We start from the raw sequence: 18394 nt of genomic DNA on the forward strand, positions 1-18394 counted from the left end.
TGAGCCCAGGGTCACTCTAGAAGAAGGGTCAGGAGAGAGCCCGCTGGCTTCACGTGCCTCTTGGAGCTGTTTCCTAAACATCCCATGGCAGCGTGTTGTTGACACACACACACACACACACACACACACACACACACACACACACACACACACACACACGGCACATCCCTTTGTATTCATTACTGTTAATTACAGTGGAAACCCCCTGTAATTAACTGTGTGACAGTATAACTCAATGAAGAGTACGGAGACCAGCCCCTACTCACGGAGACCAGCATGCACGGTGCTGCATACAATTCATTGCTGTCATCACTTACACGCTGATGTTTCCTTATAATAACATTTTATTGGTACGATAATTAGATTATTTCACTGCCTCCCGCATTCTGCTGCCCCAAGCCCCTCCCCGCTGAGGATTTTGCCAACTACAGTTGTTCTTCCTTGGAAACATGCGCATTTTGAACTCAGCTGAACACCGTCTGTCTGCCACCTCCTCCTTGTACCCAGGCCATACCACCCCCACTCGCAACGTCACTACCAGGGTCCCCAAGTGCCTCACTAGTTGGCTACCTAGGGTGGGAAGAGGGCAGCTACCATCTGGCCAGGCCCTGTATGGCTCGGCCTCACTGACATCACAGCCACTGCCCTCCCTGGAGAGCCTGGGGCCTGGCCCACTTTCCTTCAAACACCACCTCCCAGATGTGCCTCAGTGCCACCCTGGGGGACTAGGGGAGGCCCTGCAGCATCCCAGCTAGAGCCACTCCCTCCTGCACCTGCGGGTTGGCCCAGCCCTGCGGGGCTCCCCTCCTCCCTCCCACGATGCACCCCCCCCCCACTCCCCTGCCTGCCCGAGGTATAAGGAACTTCCCAGAGAGGCAGGGAGAAGCCATGCCCTATACACCTCTGGGCTACCAGGAGGGGCCCATCCCGGGAAAGGAAAGAAAATGGCCGAGCCCAGCCTCCCACTGAGCAACTCTGAACGCCTGGCCAGCCAGAGAAGGGGACTGGCTGCCGGGCTGGGCCCTAACCTCATAACCCGAAAGACAACCAGGACCAGCCCCCTCCTTCCCGTCCACCAGGAGGTGGAGGTCTCCCATCTCTGGCCCGCGTCCGCGCCGGCCCGGTACCCGGTACTCTCCCTTCCCTGGGGGAGTGCAGCGTCGTGTCAGACGCCAGGCTGGGAGGAGAGAAAGGCGCTGTCCAGCCCGAGTGGCCGGGCTCTCCCCAACACTCCGGCCCTGGATGGAGCGCCTGGCCTGGTCAGCGCGGCGCGGTCCGCCCCCAGGACGTGCGCGGCGGACCCCTGCCCGCTGGCCGCCAGGAGTTGGGGGTCGTGGCCGGGGGCGCGCTGCCCGGGGCGCAGCTGCTCGGGCAGCACGCCTATTAACGCGGCCGTGGCAGACGGCAGATGGGCGCCCGCTCGGCCCCCTCCTCCCGCGGCACAATGGGCCCAGTCGCTGGGGCGCACAATGCGGCCGGGGCCGCGCACCTGCAGCCGGCCGGAGGGGCGCTGGCCCGGCCCAGCCCGCCCCGTGCGTCCCCGTCCGCGTCGCATGTCCTTGGGCCGCGCCCGGCCGACCGCGCCGCGCGGCCTGTGGGGCTCCGCGGCGGGCCCCGCGTCCGGCCGCCCATTGTTCGCGGCCGCCGGCCGGAGGCAGGCCGAGCCTCCAGCACCTCACTCGGGCGACCTGATTCCTGGGCCCCCGCTCACGCACCGTCACACGGCCTCCCTGGCACCGGCCTGTGAGCCCCCGGGCCTCGCCGGAGCACCCGGCCCCATCGGTGTCCGCGGTCCCCCCGGCCCCCGGCCCCCATCGGTGACCCAAGTCCCCTGCCCCACCACCCCGCGTCCCTGGTCCGCCTCGGAGCTCCCGGTCTCCCCGGGCCCCTGGTCCCCCTGAACTCCCGGTCCCCTGCCCCCCATCCCCGGGTGCGCGGTCCCCATCAGTGTCCCCGGACCCCAACGGCTCCCACTACTCCCGGTCCCGACGCCCTCGAAAACCCAGCCGGCCGCACGCACCTGTCTGCCCCTTGCCCAGCGTCTTCTCCAGCCGGTAGGGCCCCACATACTGCGCGTGCTGCGCCCCGCCGCCGTCCTTCCCCGTCGATGTCATCGCTCCCGGGCCCGGCGGCGGCGGCAGGGAGGGGCCGCGTCCGGCCGCGTCCGGCCGTCCGTCCACTCGGCCGGGTCGGCGGCGCCCGGGCGGGCCCGCTTGCTCCGCGCCCCCTGCGCCCCCCGCGCCGCCGCCCCGTGCACCGCGCTCCGCTGCGGCCGGGCCCGAGGCGCTGCCTCCGCCTGTCCGAGAGGACCCGGCGGGCGGGGGCACCAGGCTTCCGCCGCCGCCGCCGCCGCCGCCGCCGCCGCCGAGGCCCGCGCCCCGCGCCCCCCACGCACACCCGCCCGCCCGTCCGCGGCCGCGCAGCGGAACCGAGCCGAGCCGAGCCGAGCCGGCGAGCCGAGGCCGTTCGAGCCGAGCCGAGTCGAGCCGAGGCAAGCCGAGCCCCAACGAACGCAGCCGGCAGCAACGGCGGCGGCGAATGGCTCTCGCACCAGCCAATCAGCCGCAAGGACCAATCGGCGGTGCCCGTCCCTCCTCCCGCCTCGCCCCGCGAGCGCTCGGGGAGCTGGGCTACGGGAGGCTAGGCGGGTGGGGTACGGGCGTCTCCATCCTGCCTTAGGTCCCGACACCGGCACCGGAGCCCGTCCCCGGTCCCTGCCCTAAGTCGCATTCCGGGGACGCGTGGCCGGGGGCCCCCCGCCGTCCCTCTGGCCGCGTCCGCTCCCCTGCGCCGCTCTCCCCCGGGCGGTGCCGGGCCGTGACCTGGTGCGACCCTCCCCCGCCCCGGCCCCCTGGGCACACCGGCGGCCACGCACCGCGGCAGGAACTCACCGAGGCCACGCAGCGGCGGCTTTCCTCCCGAACGGCCGCCAGGCCTCCGTACGACCCTCGCTCCCATGGGCTGGGCGGTCGGCCGGGTGCGCGGCACCGACGGCCCAGGAGAGGCTTCTGCAGGAGCAGCCAGACCTGGGGCGTTTCTTGCAGAAGAACACTCGTGCTTACTGAGCTAGCGCCGCAGAATGTGGTGGGCAAGGAGAGGTGAGGGCCTGAGCCCTGCAGATGGGGTCCCGCAGCCAAGGGGCGCGGGGCGGGGTCTGCCCAAGCCTCACCTGCAGGCTTTTCTGCACGCTCCCCGCTGCCCAGGCCAGCTGCCCTCACTCAGAAGCAGGGCGCTCTCGCCCACCGGGAAACTCATTACCTTCCCAGCGTCCCACATGGGAGGACCTGTTTGCATTTCTTTCCCCCTTTCTCAGCTCAGAAAGGGGAGGCAGCCCTCAAAACAACTGTCTGCCCCACTAGTCCCGTGCATATCTAAGTGTGTTAGGTGTACAGCGCTCGCTAGTCAGGGCCCCGCCAGTGCTGGGCTCACAGCATTAAACAGACCTGGAGGACAGGCTCAACTCCAGGCTTGAGGTGAGGAGGGACACCAGTAGGACTTAAGGAGTGTTTGGGACCTTGGACTAGAGAAATTATCCAACAAGGAGGTCTGGCTGGGGCAGAGGGGGCGTGGTCCTGTGCATTAAGTGCAAGAGATAGGCACGGTCCGTTCTCAGGCAGAGGAGCAGTGGCCCATCCAGGCACGTAGCAGAGGGGCACCTGCCAGGGACATGCCTCTCCGTGCCTCCCTCTGCTGAGTGCCTGCACAGTCACCTCAGCCTCTCCAGCCTGCAGGATTTATCAGAACCCATCTTTCTTGTACCAGGAGCAGATTTGGTCCTGTTGACTATTCCCATCTGGAAGCTCCTGGGCTAAAACTCTAAATTTTCCAGACTCCCACTTCCCCACTCCCACTCCTGGGTTCCTGGGGTCTTTTCTTCCCTGTCTGGCCACCCCTCAGTCTTCTCTGGGTCCATGCAGCCCCTACTTATCAACATTTCTTGGGGATCTTGGGGGAACCCCCTCTACTTGCCTCTCCATGTCCTCCAAGCAGCTGCACACACTCGGCCCATTCCCAAGCCGCCATGGCTATCCCCACCCTCATTCCAGGGCCATGAGGCCAGCTCCCTTCTGCACTTCTTGTTTCTGTTGCACAAATTCTCAAACTCAACACATTCACAGCAGAACACCTCATCACCCCATCTTGGAGGGGGTCAAGAGCACAACCCCTCATGGCAGGCCTCCATTAGCCCGGTCCAGTGCTAGCCTTGGTGCAGAAAAAGTCCAGGAGCCCTGGCTGGAGGATTACACAAACTCTTAAAGGAGAAGCAATAACGCTTCCAGAATGCCGAGGAAGAGAGGACACTTCCTAAGCCCCTGTAGCGACCTCACAACCCTGGGACCAAATCTAGCTAAGGACATGACAAGAAAGTAAAAGTAAAGTTGAGGTACTTTCTGAGTCCAGATGCAAAACTCCTTAACATAATATTAGCAAATTGATTCCAGCAAATATAAAAAGACTAATTCATATGACCACGTAGAGCTTATTTCAGGAATATAAAGTTAAACATTTCAGAATTGACTGATATAATTCACCATGTTAGTCATCTAAAACAGAAAAACCACAAGATGATTTCAGTAGATTACAAAAAAAAGGTATTTGACAAAACTCAACACCCATTCCTGATTTAAAAAACAAAAACAAAACTCTCACTACGGTAGCATCGGGAGGAAGCTCCTTCATTGGTAAAGAGAATCCACAAAACCCAGTGACATCATGCCTGATGGTGAAAGGCTGAGTGGGAATGAGGTGAAAATGTCCACTGTCACTTAATTTCAACCCAGAGGACCTAGCCAATGTGATAAGGCAAGAAAAACAAACACAGCTTTTAGTTTTTACTTTTAATATAACTGGAAATGAAAAATTAAAACCATCTTGATTTGCAGATGATATTACTGCCTATAGATAGAAAACGCTAAGCTACAAAATGCTACTAGAACTAACAAGCGAGCTTGGCAGTCACAGGATACAAAGCCAGATATGAAAATCATCTTTCTGTGTGCTAACAATGGACATCTAGAAATTGAAATGATAAAAACAATACCGTTAACAAATAGAATAAAAAAACATGAAATACTTAGAGGTAACTTTAACAAAATATGTGTGAAACCTCCACACAGAAAACTATAAAAATACCACTGAGAGATTTAAAAAGACCTAAATAAATGAAGAGTCATACCACATGGATTCCAAGACTCAGTATTGTTAACATATCAATTCTCCCCGAATTGATCTATAGATTCAATGCGATTTCAAACAAAAGTACAGCCCCTTTTTTTTTTCAGAGAATGATAAGTAGATTCTAAAATTTAAAAAGAAATACAAAGGACCAAGGAAATCCCAAATAACACTGAAGAAGAACAAAGTCAGGAAACTCACACTACCTGATTTCAAGTCTTACTATAAAGCTGCAGCAGTCAAGACAGAACAGTGTCAGCTTAAAGACAAATATATAACTCAAAGTACGCCACCAGACTCCAGAAATCAATCTTACATTTATGGCAATGGGTTTTCAACAATGCAGCAAAGTAATCCAATGGAGAAAGGGTAGTCATTTCAGGAAAAGAGGCTGAAATGTTTAGACACTAATATGCAAATAAACAAAGTTGAAGTTCACCTGGCAAATGTGGATGCAAATAAGCATATGAAAAAAAAGTCAATGTGAATAGTAGAACCACAGTGAGATAACATGGCACACCTATTAGATTGACTAAAATCTGGAACCCTGGCAGCACCACATGTTGGAGAGAATTCAGAGCACCAGGAACATGCTGGGGGGAATGCAAAAACTGTACAGTCCCATTGGAAACCAGTTTGACGATTTCTTATAAAGTTCAACATACACTTACACACAATCTGACAATCCCACTCATGGGTATTTTTCCAAGAAAAATGAAATCTATACCTGCATAAAACTTGCACGCCGATGTTCAGAGCACCTTTATTTGTAATAGCCAAAAATTAGATGTGACCCAAATGCCATTGAATGGGTGAGTGGGTGGAGATGCTGTGGTCTGTCCACGCAGTAAGATGCCACTCCTTACAACAGAGGAAGGTACTGCTGGTACCTGCCGCCACGTGCATGGATCTCTGAAACAAGCTGGAGAAAGAATCTGGTCTCAAAAGGTAACATACTGCATGAGTTCATCTATGATGTAGAAAAAGCAAGACTATGATTACAGAAAGCAAGTTGTGGTTGCCAGTGCAGGGTGAGGGGAGGAGGGTGCTGGCAAAGGGCAGGAGGGAACCTTGTAGAGAGACAGGAATGCTCTACAGCATGATTGTGGTGGTCACAAAACCATGTGCCTCTGTTGGGTTCATTGAGGTGCCCATGGAAAACTGATCGATTTTACTGCATGTAAATTTTACTTCAATAAAACTGACCCGCAGAAATGAGCTCCCCCATGAGGAGCTGAGGAATCGGGTAGGGAGAGAAAGCCCATATGCCCGCCTCCCCCAGTTTTCTATGTCCAATGGCTGTGGGAATGGCAGGGAGTTTCCTGGAGGAGGCAGGCTCAGGCTGCCTGAGGACGGGAGTGCAGAGCAGAATGGACAGTAATGCCCAGTAGGTACACAGGATGTCACGGATGTCCCATTACTGCAGCCAAATGGTTCCTGTGGGGAGGGCTGAGGCCGTCCATTCTGGTGCCCACAGCTCCTCAGGAGGACATATGGGAAAGAGACAGTTTGGACACTTGGCCTCCATGAGAAGCTCAAGGTGGCAGAGCAGCTGCACCCAGAGGTTGGGGGTGGGGGTGCAGGCAGCAGCTGCTCAGCCTCGAGGGCTCTGGATGTCACCTGGTGCACCCCGCGTCCCCTGTCGGGTTGTACGTACGTGGGCTGTGAATACCGCAGGTGGGGGTCATGTTAGCATCTTTCTCTCCACCTCACCCCCCACCCCCAACTCTGCACTGTCCTCCCCTGACAACATCTCCAGGCTGGGGGACACCTGCTCCTGGCTGCCTGGCTCCAGCATTTGCTTCCTGAGGTCTGGGGGGGATGAATTCAGCCATGCATGCATTCATTCACCCCTTCCCCAACCCCCTAAAGTTCCTGGGCATGGGAGACGGGACAGTGTGACAGCCCCTACCCCAGCAGCTGGCTCTCTGCCCTGGGTGGAGCAGTCATACAAATGGTCACAAGGCCTGGGTGTGTGGCAGCAGTGAGCTGGGGAGAGGTACTTCTAGCCAAGGAAGCTGGCGTGGGGCCGGGGCGGGTTGGGCATCCTCCTGGGGAGAAGGCATACTCCTGTCACAGGTAGGCAGCAGGCCTGACAGGTGGGTTGCTGACCTCACTGCAGTTTGCCTTCACAGGGGTGGGACGGAGCGGAGGGGCCGTCCCCCTCGTGAGAGGTGGGCCTCTGCACCCCTCTGCCAGGGCCCGAGTGCAGACAGAGGAAGAAGGGTGGCCTTCCTGCTTCCCAGCATCATCAGGGGGACCTTGGGGGACCTGCTCCACCCCCAGGTGCCTCATGAGCCACCCGCTTTGCCTCTGGGCTTACCTTCCCACTGATGGGCCACCCGGCTGCTCTGGGCTCCCCTGTGTCCCTCTCCTGTGTTCAAATCCCCAGTTCTCTTGAAGTTGCCTTAGGCCACCCGGTCCTCATCCAGCTGGAGCCCCACCCAAGCCATGACTTCCTTTGTGTCCCCTCTGTTCATCCCCCACCTGTCCCTGGACCCCCGTGGTGGCCCAAGAGCCGGAACCGGTTGGCTCTGGTCAGGGCCTCTGATGCTGCACTCTGCCCCAAACCCACTCAGCCTCTGGGTCAAGGGGCAGCAAAATGGAGCCCCGCCCTCCTGCCTCCCTCTGCCCCTCTCTGTCTTCAAGTCTTGCAGGAGGAAGGCCCTGGGGCCCTGAGGCCCGGGAGGGGCCAGGAGCCTGGTCCTCATCTACAGAATGATGGGGGATACTTCCTGGGATAGTGGGAAGCAGTCCAAGTCAGTATGGTTAGTAATAGTCACAGGGAAAGGGGGGAGGGAGGCGGCAGGGGTGGGGGCGACCTCCAGGGAAAGCAAAGTCCGGGAGGGGACGAGTCTGGAGGCTGGAGGGACCCTCTGGGCCAAGGCCTCAGTCCTGGGGCAGCAGGAGCTGGTAGGGTGGCCATAAGGACAGGGCTCTGGTGGGACCATGTGTGGCTGCAGGTAAAGAATGGGCTGGAGGGCTGGTGCGGGAGACCTAAGAGCTCTGGACAGGATGAGCAGGGTGAGGGGGTCTGAGTGCCCGGAGGATCCTCTCCCGGTGGCTATTTGATGTGACCAAGAGGGGAGCAGGGGGCCACTGTGGGAAGGGAACTGTAAATCCCCTGGGTAGAGGCGGCCAGGAAGCCCTGGAAGGACATAGGCCTCAGGCACCCAGAAAGGCCAACCTGGAGAGACCACCTGCCACTCACTAGGTGCGCACACTCCACATGTATTGCCTCCTCCCCACCTCCCCACCGCTGCGATCACTTCCCGGGGCGCAAGGAAGTGGGGCCCCGAGAGGCCAACTGGCCACATCACGCTGTCATCACAGAGCGGCCAGCTCCTGAACTGCAGAGGCAGGGCACCGCCCACTGCCGCAGCTCTGGGAGGACGGAGGCATGTGATGCCAGGTGTGAGTGGGGTCCCCAAGGAGGGCGGGGCTGGGAGACTCAGAGAACCGCCCAGCAGGAGGGGCTCAGAGCCAAGACCCAGGACGGGGGAGGAAGGAGCAGCAGGACGCGCCGGGAGCTGAACTTTGCGAGGAGGGCCGGGACCAGTGCGTCTGAAAAGACTGCTGAGAAAATGATGCTTGTGTATCTTATTTAATTACCAGAGGAATGTGTGCTCAGTGAAGACATTTTGAAAAATCTGGACAAAGAGAAGCACATAAAAATCACTTCTGGTCCCACCACCCAGAGAAAACCATGGTGAACATCTAGCCTACGTACCAAGAGTTTTCTTCTAGCTGGCTTCTGTGCTGAATGTGACCATTTACAACCTCCTGTTTTTAGTTAAAATGCTTTTAAACAGCTCTATTGAGAGTAGTAAGTACAGAGAAACCGAAGAGCTTTTCCTGAACAATATGAAGGCTTCTGATCCATGAACATGGGATGTCTTTTCATTTCTTTAGGCCTGTGATTTCAGGTACAAGTTTTGTACTTCTGTTAAATTTATTCCTAAGTATTTTATTCTTCTCGATGCTGTTGTAAATGTGATTGTTTTCTTCATCTCATCTTCAGATTATTCTAGCTAGCATATAGAAATACAAATGGCTTCCGCCTCGTATTCTGCAAATTTGCTTATCTTATTAGTTCCAATGGCTTTTTAGGAGATTCCTTGGGTTTCCTATATTCCAGCTCATGCTGTCTGCACGTGGGGATAGATTCACTTCTTCCTTTCCGATCTGGACGGCGTGTGTCTGCTCTTGTCTGATTACCCTGCACAGAACCCCCAGTAAATGCTGAATACAAGTGGCAGGAGCAGAGCCTGTTCCTTTTGGGTTCCTCGTGGCAGGAGGAAAGCCTCCAGTTAGTATGCATGCTATTAGCTGTAGGTTCACTTCTAATCTTAGTTTGTTAAATGTCTCTAGAAGTGTGTTGAATTTTGTCAAATACCTTTTCCACATCTACTGAGATGGTCATGTGGTGCTTTAAAAAAAAATCCTATTGGTATGCTGCCTTACATTAATTGATTTTGGGATATGAACCTAACTTTTTATTCCTGAGATAAATACCATTTGGTCATGGCATAGAATCCTTTTTATATGTTGCTGGAGTCAGCCTGCTAATATTTTGTGGAGGTTTTTGTGTCTATATTCATAAGGTATATTGGTCCGTAGTTACCTTTTCAGTTATGTCTTTGATGTCTGTGTCGTTTTGGCATCAAGGTGGTTCTGACCTCATAGAATGAGTTGGGAAGTGTTCCTTCCTCATTTGGAAGAGTTTGTGAAGGGTTAGTATTAATTCTTCATTGGCATTTGGTAGGATTCACCAGAGAAGCCTGCTGGGCCAGGAAGTTTTAAATCACTAGTTTTATCTCTTGACTTGTTATGAGTCTATTCAGGTTACCTATTTCTTCCAGAGCTGGCTTGGTAGTTTGTGTCTTTATGGAAATTTGTCATTATGCATTATTTAGTCTGTTGAGGTACATGCAGATTCATATTTAGGGATGTGGCCTTTGGCCTTTACCCCAGCCTCTTCAGGTGTACATGCAGCATGCGAGGGACCGTCCCTCCCCTTGTCGGCCCCGGGCTCCCATCTCACTCCGAGGGAGCACGCTGGCTCTCCTCGCCCCCACCTCTCTGGCCTCCTCGCCTCCTCACTGGCCTTTCTCACACTGCTTGGGCCACCCAGGCTCCTGGCTGGTCCTTGGGGGCCAGGCACATCCTGCTCAGGCCTCCGTGCTGCTCCCGCAAGCTGGAAGGGTCTCCCTGAAACAGGTACTCGCCTCACTCCCTGGGGGCCTGAAGGCTTTTCTTCAATGCCAGAGTACCCGTTTGCAAGGCGTGCCATAACAAAGTCCCACAGGCCAGGAGGCTTAAATAACAGAACTTTATTTTCTTGTAACGCTGGAGGATTGAAATCCAAGACCCAGGTGTGGGCAGGGCTGGACCCTCCCCAGCCTCTCTCCCCAGCAGGTAGGTGGCCGTCTCAGTCACATGGCACTCTCCCTCCCCACACGTCTGTGTCCAAATGTCCTCTTCTTATAAGGACGCCTATATAGGTTCAGTACCCACACGAATGACTGCACTTTGCCTTAATCGCCTCTTTAAAGACCTGTCTCCACATACAGTCGCACTCTAAGCTACTAAGCACCACGGCCACCCCTCTTGAAAATGGCTAACCGCTCCCCGCAAGGCCCCCATCCCCGTTCACTTCTGCTTTCCCATCCTCTTCTAACGCGCCCTCTCGGCATCATGTGTTGGTCGTGTTTATTGTCTCTGGCCCCTATCCCCCCACCCCCGGAGCTCACCCCATGGGGCGGGGGTCCTTGTTTCGTTTCTGGATGCATCTCAGGAGCTAGAGCCCAGCCTGGAACAGACCAGGCGTTCAGCAAACATGTGAATGGACAGACGTCTTTTCTCCTCATCAAAGTTCTCGGCAGGCATCCATAACTGGGTGTCATTCTCAGAGAAACATAACCAGTAGGATGTATACATACACAGAAAGAGAAATCGGAAGACACTTATTATAAGGGATTGATTTGCATGATTCCAGAGGCTGAGACGGCCCGAGATCTGCAGTCAGCAATCTGAGCCCCAGAAGAGACATTGGTGTGGCCTCAGCATTAAGTCAGGAGAAGCCCAGAGTCCCAGCTCAGTTCAGTGGGCAGGCGGGGTTCCCTCTCACTTGGGGATGATCAGCCTTTTGTTCAACTGATCGGATGAGGCCCGCACAGACTGGGGAGCGCACCCTGCTTTACTTAGTCCACCAATTCTGATGGTTATGTCACCCAGAAACACCTTCACAGACATGCCCAGAATCGTGTTTGGCCGAGTGTCCATGCCCCCCGTGGCCCAGTCAGACCTGTAAAACTGACCCTCACACTGTGGGAGGCACGGTGATCCTCACACTTACTGGCAAGGATGCCTACATTGCCCTCTGTGTGTGCAAATCCACGTGTCTCTCTGGTCACTTTCCCACATAAATTTTCCCACGGAGGGTGGTTAGGTCAGGAGCACCACGTTCCATAAGCTTCTGACCCACGCCCAGGGGACCTGAAGCAGTTGTGCCAGCATCGGTACCGTCGACTCAGTCCCATTCACGTTTCCGTCATGTGGGAACACTGAGGGGCCACCTTTGTATGGCGTCGTGGAGCTGGGTCCAGCTTCTGAAACACGGAGCAGCTCTTCATTTCTGTGGGTGTTTAGGTGAGGCCCGTCGTTTTTGACCAGGTATTTAGCAACATTGCATTTTTCTCCTGGGAATTCCTTGTTCATGTCCCCTGCTTGCTTTTCCCCTGAGGAGCTCAGGTTTTCCGTATTGATGTGGAGAGCTGTTTTATATTGAAGGTAGTGGCACTCTCCACAGTGTGCCTGCTGCAAATATTTCCCCCAGGCCTGCACCTGACTCCAGTTTGGGTGATGGTATGTTGCAGGCCAAATACATTTTCAAAGTTTGCATTCTCTGGTGTTGTGATTGTCCTTCTGGTGGTGGCAGCGTGAGGGAGCCTGGGGGTTGTCTCCCCACATTAGGGCCCTCCTGCTGTCAATGGCAACGGTTGGTGTCCTTGTGATGCCGGCCTTGGTTCATTGGACTAGGGTGCTGTCTGCCCTGGGGGCCAACTGAGTTCTCCCTCCTATAATTTGGGACCAGGACCCAGAGAGGCCCGCTGGGCATGTGCCCATCCGACTGAAGCCTAGGAGCTGTGAGCATGGGTGAGCCCAGGGCCCTGAGATGCTGGCAAAGTCAAGTTCCAAAGGAGAAGGCTGCCGAGGAAGGGAGAGGCCCCGAGCAGACAGGAACAGAGGTGGCACCCCAGGCCCTACAAACTCCTCAGGCCCGTCGCCCAGCCCAGGGTGCCCACTGTGTGTGTCTTTAAGGTCGTTTCCTGCCTATGTTGCACTTAGCTAGATGGGGCACTTGCCTTAGCCAGCCTTGACCAGGCCTCTCCACGGGCAGAAGTGCTGGGGGGCCTTACCAGCTGTTGTCATCACAGACATAGAAGCCTTTGTGATCAGCCAAGCCCTGCCCACCCGGCTCCCCAGGGGGCTCTATCCCTTCCTGGCTGAGCCAGCTCCTAGACATCGCTTTCTGGGTTGGGTAGGGAGAGGTGTCATAGGCGGGGGGGCTTGGAGCAGTTGCTGGGACGCGTGTCACTCCATGGGTCCCCAGGGCCGGTCCCAGGTGATTTCCCGGGCGCCCTCCCTGGTTGTGCCATGCCGGGACACATGGCTCTGCCGGATGCTCAAGGGGCCCTTGGAGTGAGTGGGTTGGCGGGGGGCGCAGTAGCGATTCCTGCGCCCCCACCTCCACCATGCTTCCCTCTGCCCGGGAGACCAAGCGCTGCCCGCAGGGATGGCAGCTTCTCCCGCGCCCGCTTTCCAGCCCCCGACAGACAAGCTGTGGCTCCTTCCCGCTCTTTGGACACGTGGGGAACAGCTGAGGAGGGAGGCCAAGAAGCCAGGAGGGCTCGGTGTCTGCCGGCCTTAGAGGACCATACTGGAGAAAGATGAGAGCCTTGTTTCTGGGTGACCCCAAGACTAAGGGGTACAGGTTCCAGGAAGGACGGTCTGGCCTCAGGAGGCAGAAAGCCTTTCCAGTAATTCAGAGGCGGGGCAGGCTGCCCTGGGGCCCCGCGGCTCTGAGCTCCTGCCCGCCGCCGGGTGGCAGCCGCATGGGTGGGCGGAGCTGGAGGAGTCTGCCCTGTGTGTGGGTCCCTCACAAGGGGGGCCAGAAGGACGCCCACTGGGTCTCTGCGGGTTGGCCAAAGGCCCCTCCTGCACGCTCCCCACGTGTGTATTTCCACTAGTGTTGGAATAAGAAATGGGGAGTTAAAAAACCCAGCTGCTGGAGGTGGCTGCACGATGTGAACGCACCTAACACTCCGGAGCGCGGGCTTAACAACGCCTAAGATGGTAATTTTTATGTATATTTTAAGCCAGGATTAAAAGTCTTCAACACAGGCTGGAAAAAAGATGGGGGTCATAGTATTAAACGTGGGCTTTTGTTCCTCGGCCTCCGCGGACTTCCCGGGGCTGTGTCCACCGGCCCTGGGCTCAGCGCCGGGCCGCGTCGCGAGGGCGCGGGGAGCAAGCGCGCCTTCCGGGCTGGGCCGGCGTTTTCGGAGCCTTACCCGACTCCTCTGGGGCGCCGCCGCCGGCGCCCTCCTCCCGGGCCCCGCGTTAACCAGAGGGGAGCGCGCGCCAGGACCGTGCGCCCCGGTCGCGGGGGAGGGAGGCCCCGCTCGAAGAGCACGGATCGGGCACACTCCGCAGACCCCGGGGCCGCAGGTGCCCGCGGGCACGCGTGCGCCCTCCCGAGCAGCCGGGAGGAGGTGGCGCGGAAAGCACCCGCGCAAAGCGCCTGGGCGGACGCGCGGCCCGGAGCCCCCGGGTCGGATTAGTAAGCGCTTGAAGGATATAATGGCTCTTACGCTCCGGGGGGTTGTGGCTTCACGGTCACGCACGTCGGTGTGACTGTCTTTGTATTTACTTGTTTAATGACGAGAGGCCGACAGGAGAGGCCCCAGCCCCCAAAGTGCTGGGGTGGGGGGTGGTCAGCGCGGCGACCCAGGCCAGCCTCCCGTTGCCGTCTGCCCCTCGCCTTGAAATGAGACTATTTATGTTTTCATTTTGGTTATCATTATTATTATTATTTGTTTTCAGAATTAGGAGTACATCAAACATTCTCTCGCCCCCAGAACCGGGTCACATTGCCTCCAAAGCGCAAGGAAGCGCTGTCCTCAGAGGTGAGCAGAAGATGTCTGATAATTATGTTGATTGTTAACAACTGAAGTTAGTACAGCCCAGAGGATGGAGTCTGTCTCTCGGAATTCGCCTGTTTCATCAGGATGTGAGCCTGTTCCGTCCATCCGCCGCCGCCACCCCAGCAGCTGGTAGAAACTGCTTCCCGTGACATCTGTGGACAGTAATGGACTTTTTTTTCTTGCTTTGTTTTGTTTTTCAGGATTAGTTCTGCACTGGGACCAGTCACTTGGTCTTGGCCGGGCCCATTCCCTGAGTCGGTGCGAGGGCGCGACTGGTGTTGGCTGCGCCCCTATCGCACGCTTGCACACGCTCACTGGAAAATCTTTAGTCCTGTCCGACCATCCCTGGTGATCCTCGGGTCCCAGCGCCCTCTGGGGATGAGTCACACAGCTGGTCCTCCCCAGGGCCCAGGAGGGGGCTGGGTGCTGAGCAGTAGCGGGGCTGCAGCAGCCCCAGGCCGGGGGCTCTCAGGAATGGTATAGTGTATAGTATAGCCCCTGGGGGTCTCCAACCGCAGGTAGGCTTAGGAGTTCACTTGGGTGACCTGGAGGTAGAGACTTCTTCACCTGGGTGCAGCTTTGAAGACCCAGACTGCTTTCTTGGGGACACATCACCTCAGGACCACAGTGGTTGGGGTGGGAGCTGGCCAAGGCTGGAAGGCTGCCAGCAGCATCCCCCGAGTGGGGGTCCACATCCCAGAGGGGAGGCAGGTGGGGAGCTGTCCCAGCAGCTGCAGGCACACTGGGGCAGGGAGGACTCACGGGACCCACCCTGTCCCAGGGTATTTGCTGCTCTTCAGCCCTGGTGGCACCTGTTGGGTGTGGTGGCCAGGATAGCACAGCAGAAGAGCCCTGACGCCCAGGTGTTCAGCGGCTCCAGCCTGACCTTGAGAGCAGGTCCCAGGAAGCTGCTCATTGCCAAAGCCATCAGCCCAAAATCTGTTCCCCCTGGGCCCTGCATGGAATGTCCCAGTCTGCCCGGCAAGTCTGTGAGCCAGTGGGGCAGTCCCCCAAGAACAAAAGTGTGTGCAGATGGGCCAGGTAGGCAGGCTGGATAGGGGAGCAGAAGGGATGCCAGGCCACTCTCAGATCCCTGGGCTGGGCAGTAGCCTCGTGGGCTCTCAGAGTATCCTGTGGGCCCTGGTGCCTGGAGGGACACTGAGGTGGGCCAGAGGGAGGGGCAGAGCCCCAGAGATGCCCCAACTCCCACTCCTTGGCCAGAGCTCAGCCAGAGCAGGCTTTGGGCCCCCAGCTGCACCACATTAGAGATGTGGGTGTAGAAGATGAGTGGGTTGTGCAAAGCCTTTGCGGGTGACCCCGCCATTCCTCAACCTGCCAGCGCATTATTGCTCACCCAAGGGTTCTCCTCCATGACTTGTGTAATTTATTTTGCAATTACATCGTTCCGTTGAATTGATTTTAGGTCATTCCCTGTTGCTCCCTCAGTTGTAAACCCTGAGATGCTGGGGACACATCCCCCACTTTGCAGGGCCCAGTAGCTATGGCTTATACTTGAAGAGAGCTCCAGATTTCATAAAACGTGCTTGCCCGCATCATTTCACTCTTCAAAACAGCCCTGCAAGGCAGCGGCCCCTGAGTCCACAGGTGAGCAAAGTGGGGCCCAGGAGCCCATCAGTGCTTGAGGAGAGACCCACAGAGGTGAGAGATCACAAGGCCGAGCTGGGAGCACCCGAGACCAGCCTGAAGGGAGGGAGGAGGTCGCCACATTGGGGGTCCTCACAGTAAGACATGGAAGGCAGTGCTGCCTAGAAGGATGCGGGCAGCAGGCCTGCAGGCGGACCAGGGCAGGGATGGAATCCCGAGTCCTGTGAGCAAGGGGGAGGGCTGGGAGTGGGCTGGCCCCACATCCCGTGACAGGGCTGTGTGCACTTCTGATCTCCAGATACACAGGTGTTTCCTAGTTACCTTCTGGAGGTTCTGCAGTTTGTGATGTCAGCCCTGTTAATGTTTGTTTCATGGCCCACAATGTGGTGTATTTTTCTGAATGTTCTATTTCACCTGCAAATGGGTGGTGGTGTGATGGCAGCCTTTCTGGCAACCAGTCTGTTTATCGTGGGATTCAGATCACCTGTAGAGTTATCGATTTTTTCCTTCTTTCTTTACTGTTTATTGAGGGAAGTGGGTTAACATGACATATACGTCATCCAATTGCCCAATGACAAATATGTTGTCAGCTTTTCCATTTAGTTACCTATTTCTCTTAAATAGAGAAGGAACATTTCACACAGTGAAATGCAAAGATTTTCAGCAAATATGGTTCTGGGAGTTGTGGTGGACACCCCCCCCCCCCGCAAGCGCCCAGCCCCCAAACCTGACAGAGATGCGGGGGCTACCCTCTCATTCTGTTGGCGAGCCCCCTTCTGGTTTCCGGTACCCTAGATGTGCTGTGCTTGAATTTCACATAAATGAAATCAAACTGCATCTCTTTTTGTCTGGCTTCTTTCACCTATAATAATGCTTTAAAATGATTATTTTTAAAGATATTTTACAGCTTTGTGGAGGTATAACTGACATCCAGGTGACAGCCACAGAACCAATGGTGACAATATGAATTCACTCCAGATAAATCAATTACTAAAAATCATGGTAAAACACACATAACATTTACCATTTTAACCACTTCTAACTGCACACCCAGTGGCATTAAGCGCATTCACACTGTTGTGCAACCATCCTCACCACCATCTCCAGAACAACCCATCTTCCTGAACCAAAGCTCTGTCCCCACTAAACACTAAACCTCCTCCCCCATGCCCTGGTGCCCACCACCCACTTTCTGTGTCTGTGGGTCTACTTTAGATACTTCATGGAAGTGGAATCCTACACTGTTTGTCCTGTGTCTGACTTACTTTGCTGAGCACGATGGTCTCAGGGTTCCTTCACATTGCGGCAGGTGTCAGAATGGTTCTCCTTTTGAAAGCAGAGTAATATTTCATTGTGCAGATGGACCACGTTTTGCTTATCCAGCCATCCATCAATGGACACTTGCTTTCACCTTTTGGCCATTGTGACTAATGTTGCTGTGTACATAGGTGTGTGAATGTCTGTTTGAGACCTTGCTTTTGTTTTGGGTACATACCCAGATGTGGAATTACTGAATCATATGGTAATTCTATTTTTAATTTTTTGAGGAACCTCCACACTGTTTTCCAGAGCAGCTGCACCATGTTACATTCCCACCAATAGTGCAGAAGGGCTCCAGTTTCTCCACATCTCTGCCATCACTTGTTATTTTGTCTTTTTTCACAGAAGCCATCCCAATGGGTGTGAAGTGGTAGCTCATAACGGATTTGATTTGCATTTCCCTGATGATGAGTGATGCTGAGCATCTTTTCATATGCTCATTGGCCATCTGTATTCTTTGGAGAAATGTCTGTTCAAGTCCTTTGCCCATTTTAAGGAAGCATTGTGTTTTTGTTGTTGAGTTGTAAGAGTTATTTATATATTCTGGATATTAATCCCTTATCAGATATATGATCAGATGCAATTAACTTTGTATAGAGTAGTCTGAAAAAGACACTAGCTCAGAAATAGAAATGAAGGACTTGAGTCTGTATTGATCAGGGTTCTTGATCATAGGTAACAGAATCCACTCCTGATAATCTAATCAGAAAATGGCTTGTTAATAATCTCACAAAAATCACTCAGGTGTCATTGTTGTAGAAACAATTCCCAACCTCAGTAGAGTCCTGGCCATCAAAGGGGCTTCTGTCTCTGCTGCAGCTAGGAAGCTGTCCCCACGAGGAATGGCACCAGGTTTTAATACTGGGTAGATGCCTTCTGGGAGAGTATTCAGCCTTGGGAAGATTTGCTCTCCGGCCTGTGCCGGGATGGAATCACTGATAAGCCGTCCCAACATCTTACAAATGCATAGGTTCCAGGCTAACAGAAGGAAACAATCAGTTCAGTAGAAAGCAAGATTGGGTATAAAAAAAGCACAGAACAGGCAGGACAAATAGAACTCAAGTAATAAGGTGGTGATTTAGCCC

General features: G+C 55.4%; 1 protein-coding gene and 1 long non-coding RNA gene across 13 annotated transcripts in view; one reads left to right on the top strand and one right to left on the bottom strand.

The window, feature by feature from the left end:
* Positions 1-2347, bottom strand: part of BRSK2 (BR serine/threonine kinase 2) — a 52401-nt gene extending 50054 nt beyond the window's left edge. For 6 of the 12 annotated variants that reach the window (XR_005059448.2, XM_037011646.2, XM_037011649.2 and 3 more), the window contains exon 1: positions 2021-2346. Coding sequence is in view for 8 of the 12 variants with exons in the window: in XM_037011646.2 (XP_036867541.1) it covers positions 2021-2114 (94 nt within the window). In the remaining 4 variants the exon portion in view is untranslated. Of the gene's footprint in view, positions 1-2020 lie in introns of all 12 variants that reach the window. The other 6 variants (XR_005059445.2, XR_005059444.2, XR_005059446.2 and 3 more) reach the window with 2 other exon arrangements.
* An 11080-nt stretch (positions 2348-13427) lies between these two features.
* On the top strand, positions 13428-16734 carry LOC118971153 (uncharacterized). The gene is made up of 3 exons (XR_005059476.2): positions 13428-13533; positions 14284-14470; positions 14585-16734. It is a non-coding gene; the product is annotated as an uncharacterized lncRNA (long non-coding RNA).
* The last annotated feature ends 1660 nt before the right edge of the window (positions 16735-18394 follow it).

Source organism: Manis javanica, chromosome 11 (genome assembly GCF_040802235.1).
Source record: "Manis javanica isolate MJ-LG chromosome 11, MJ_LKY, whole genome shotgun sequence".
NCBI lineage: Eukaryota > Metazoa > Chordata > Mammalia > Pholidota > Manidae > Manis > Manis javanica.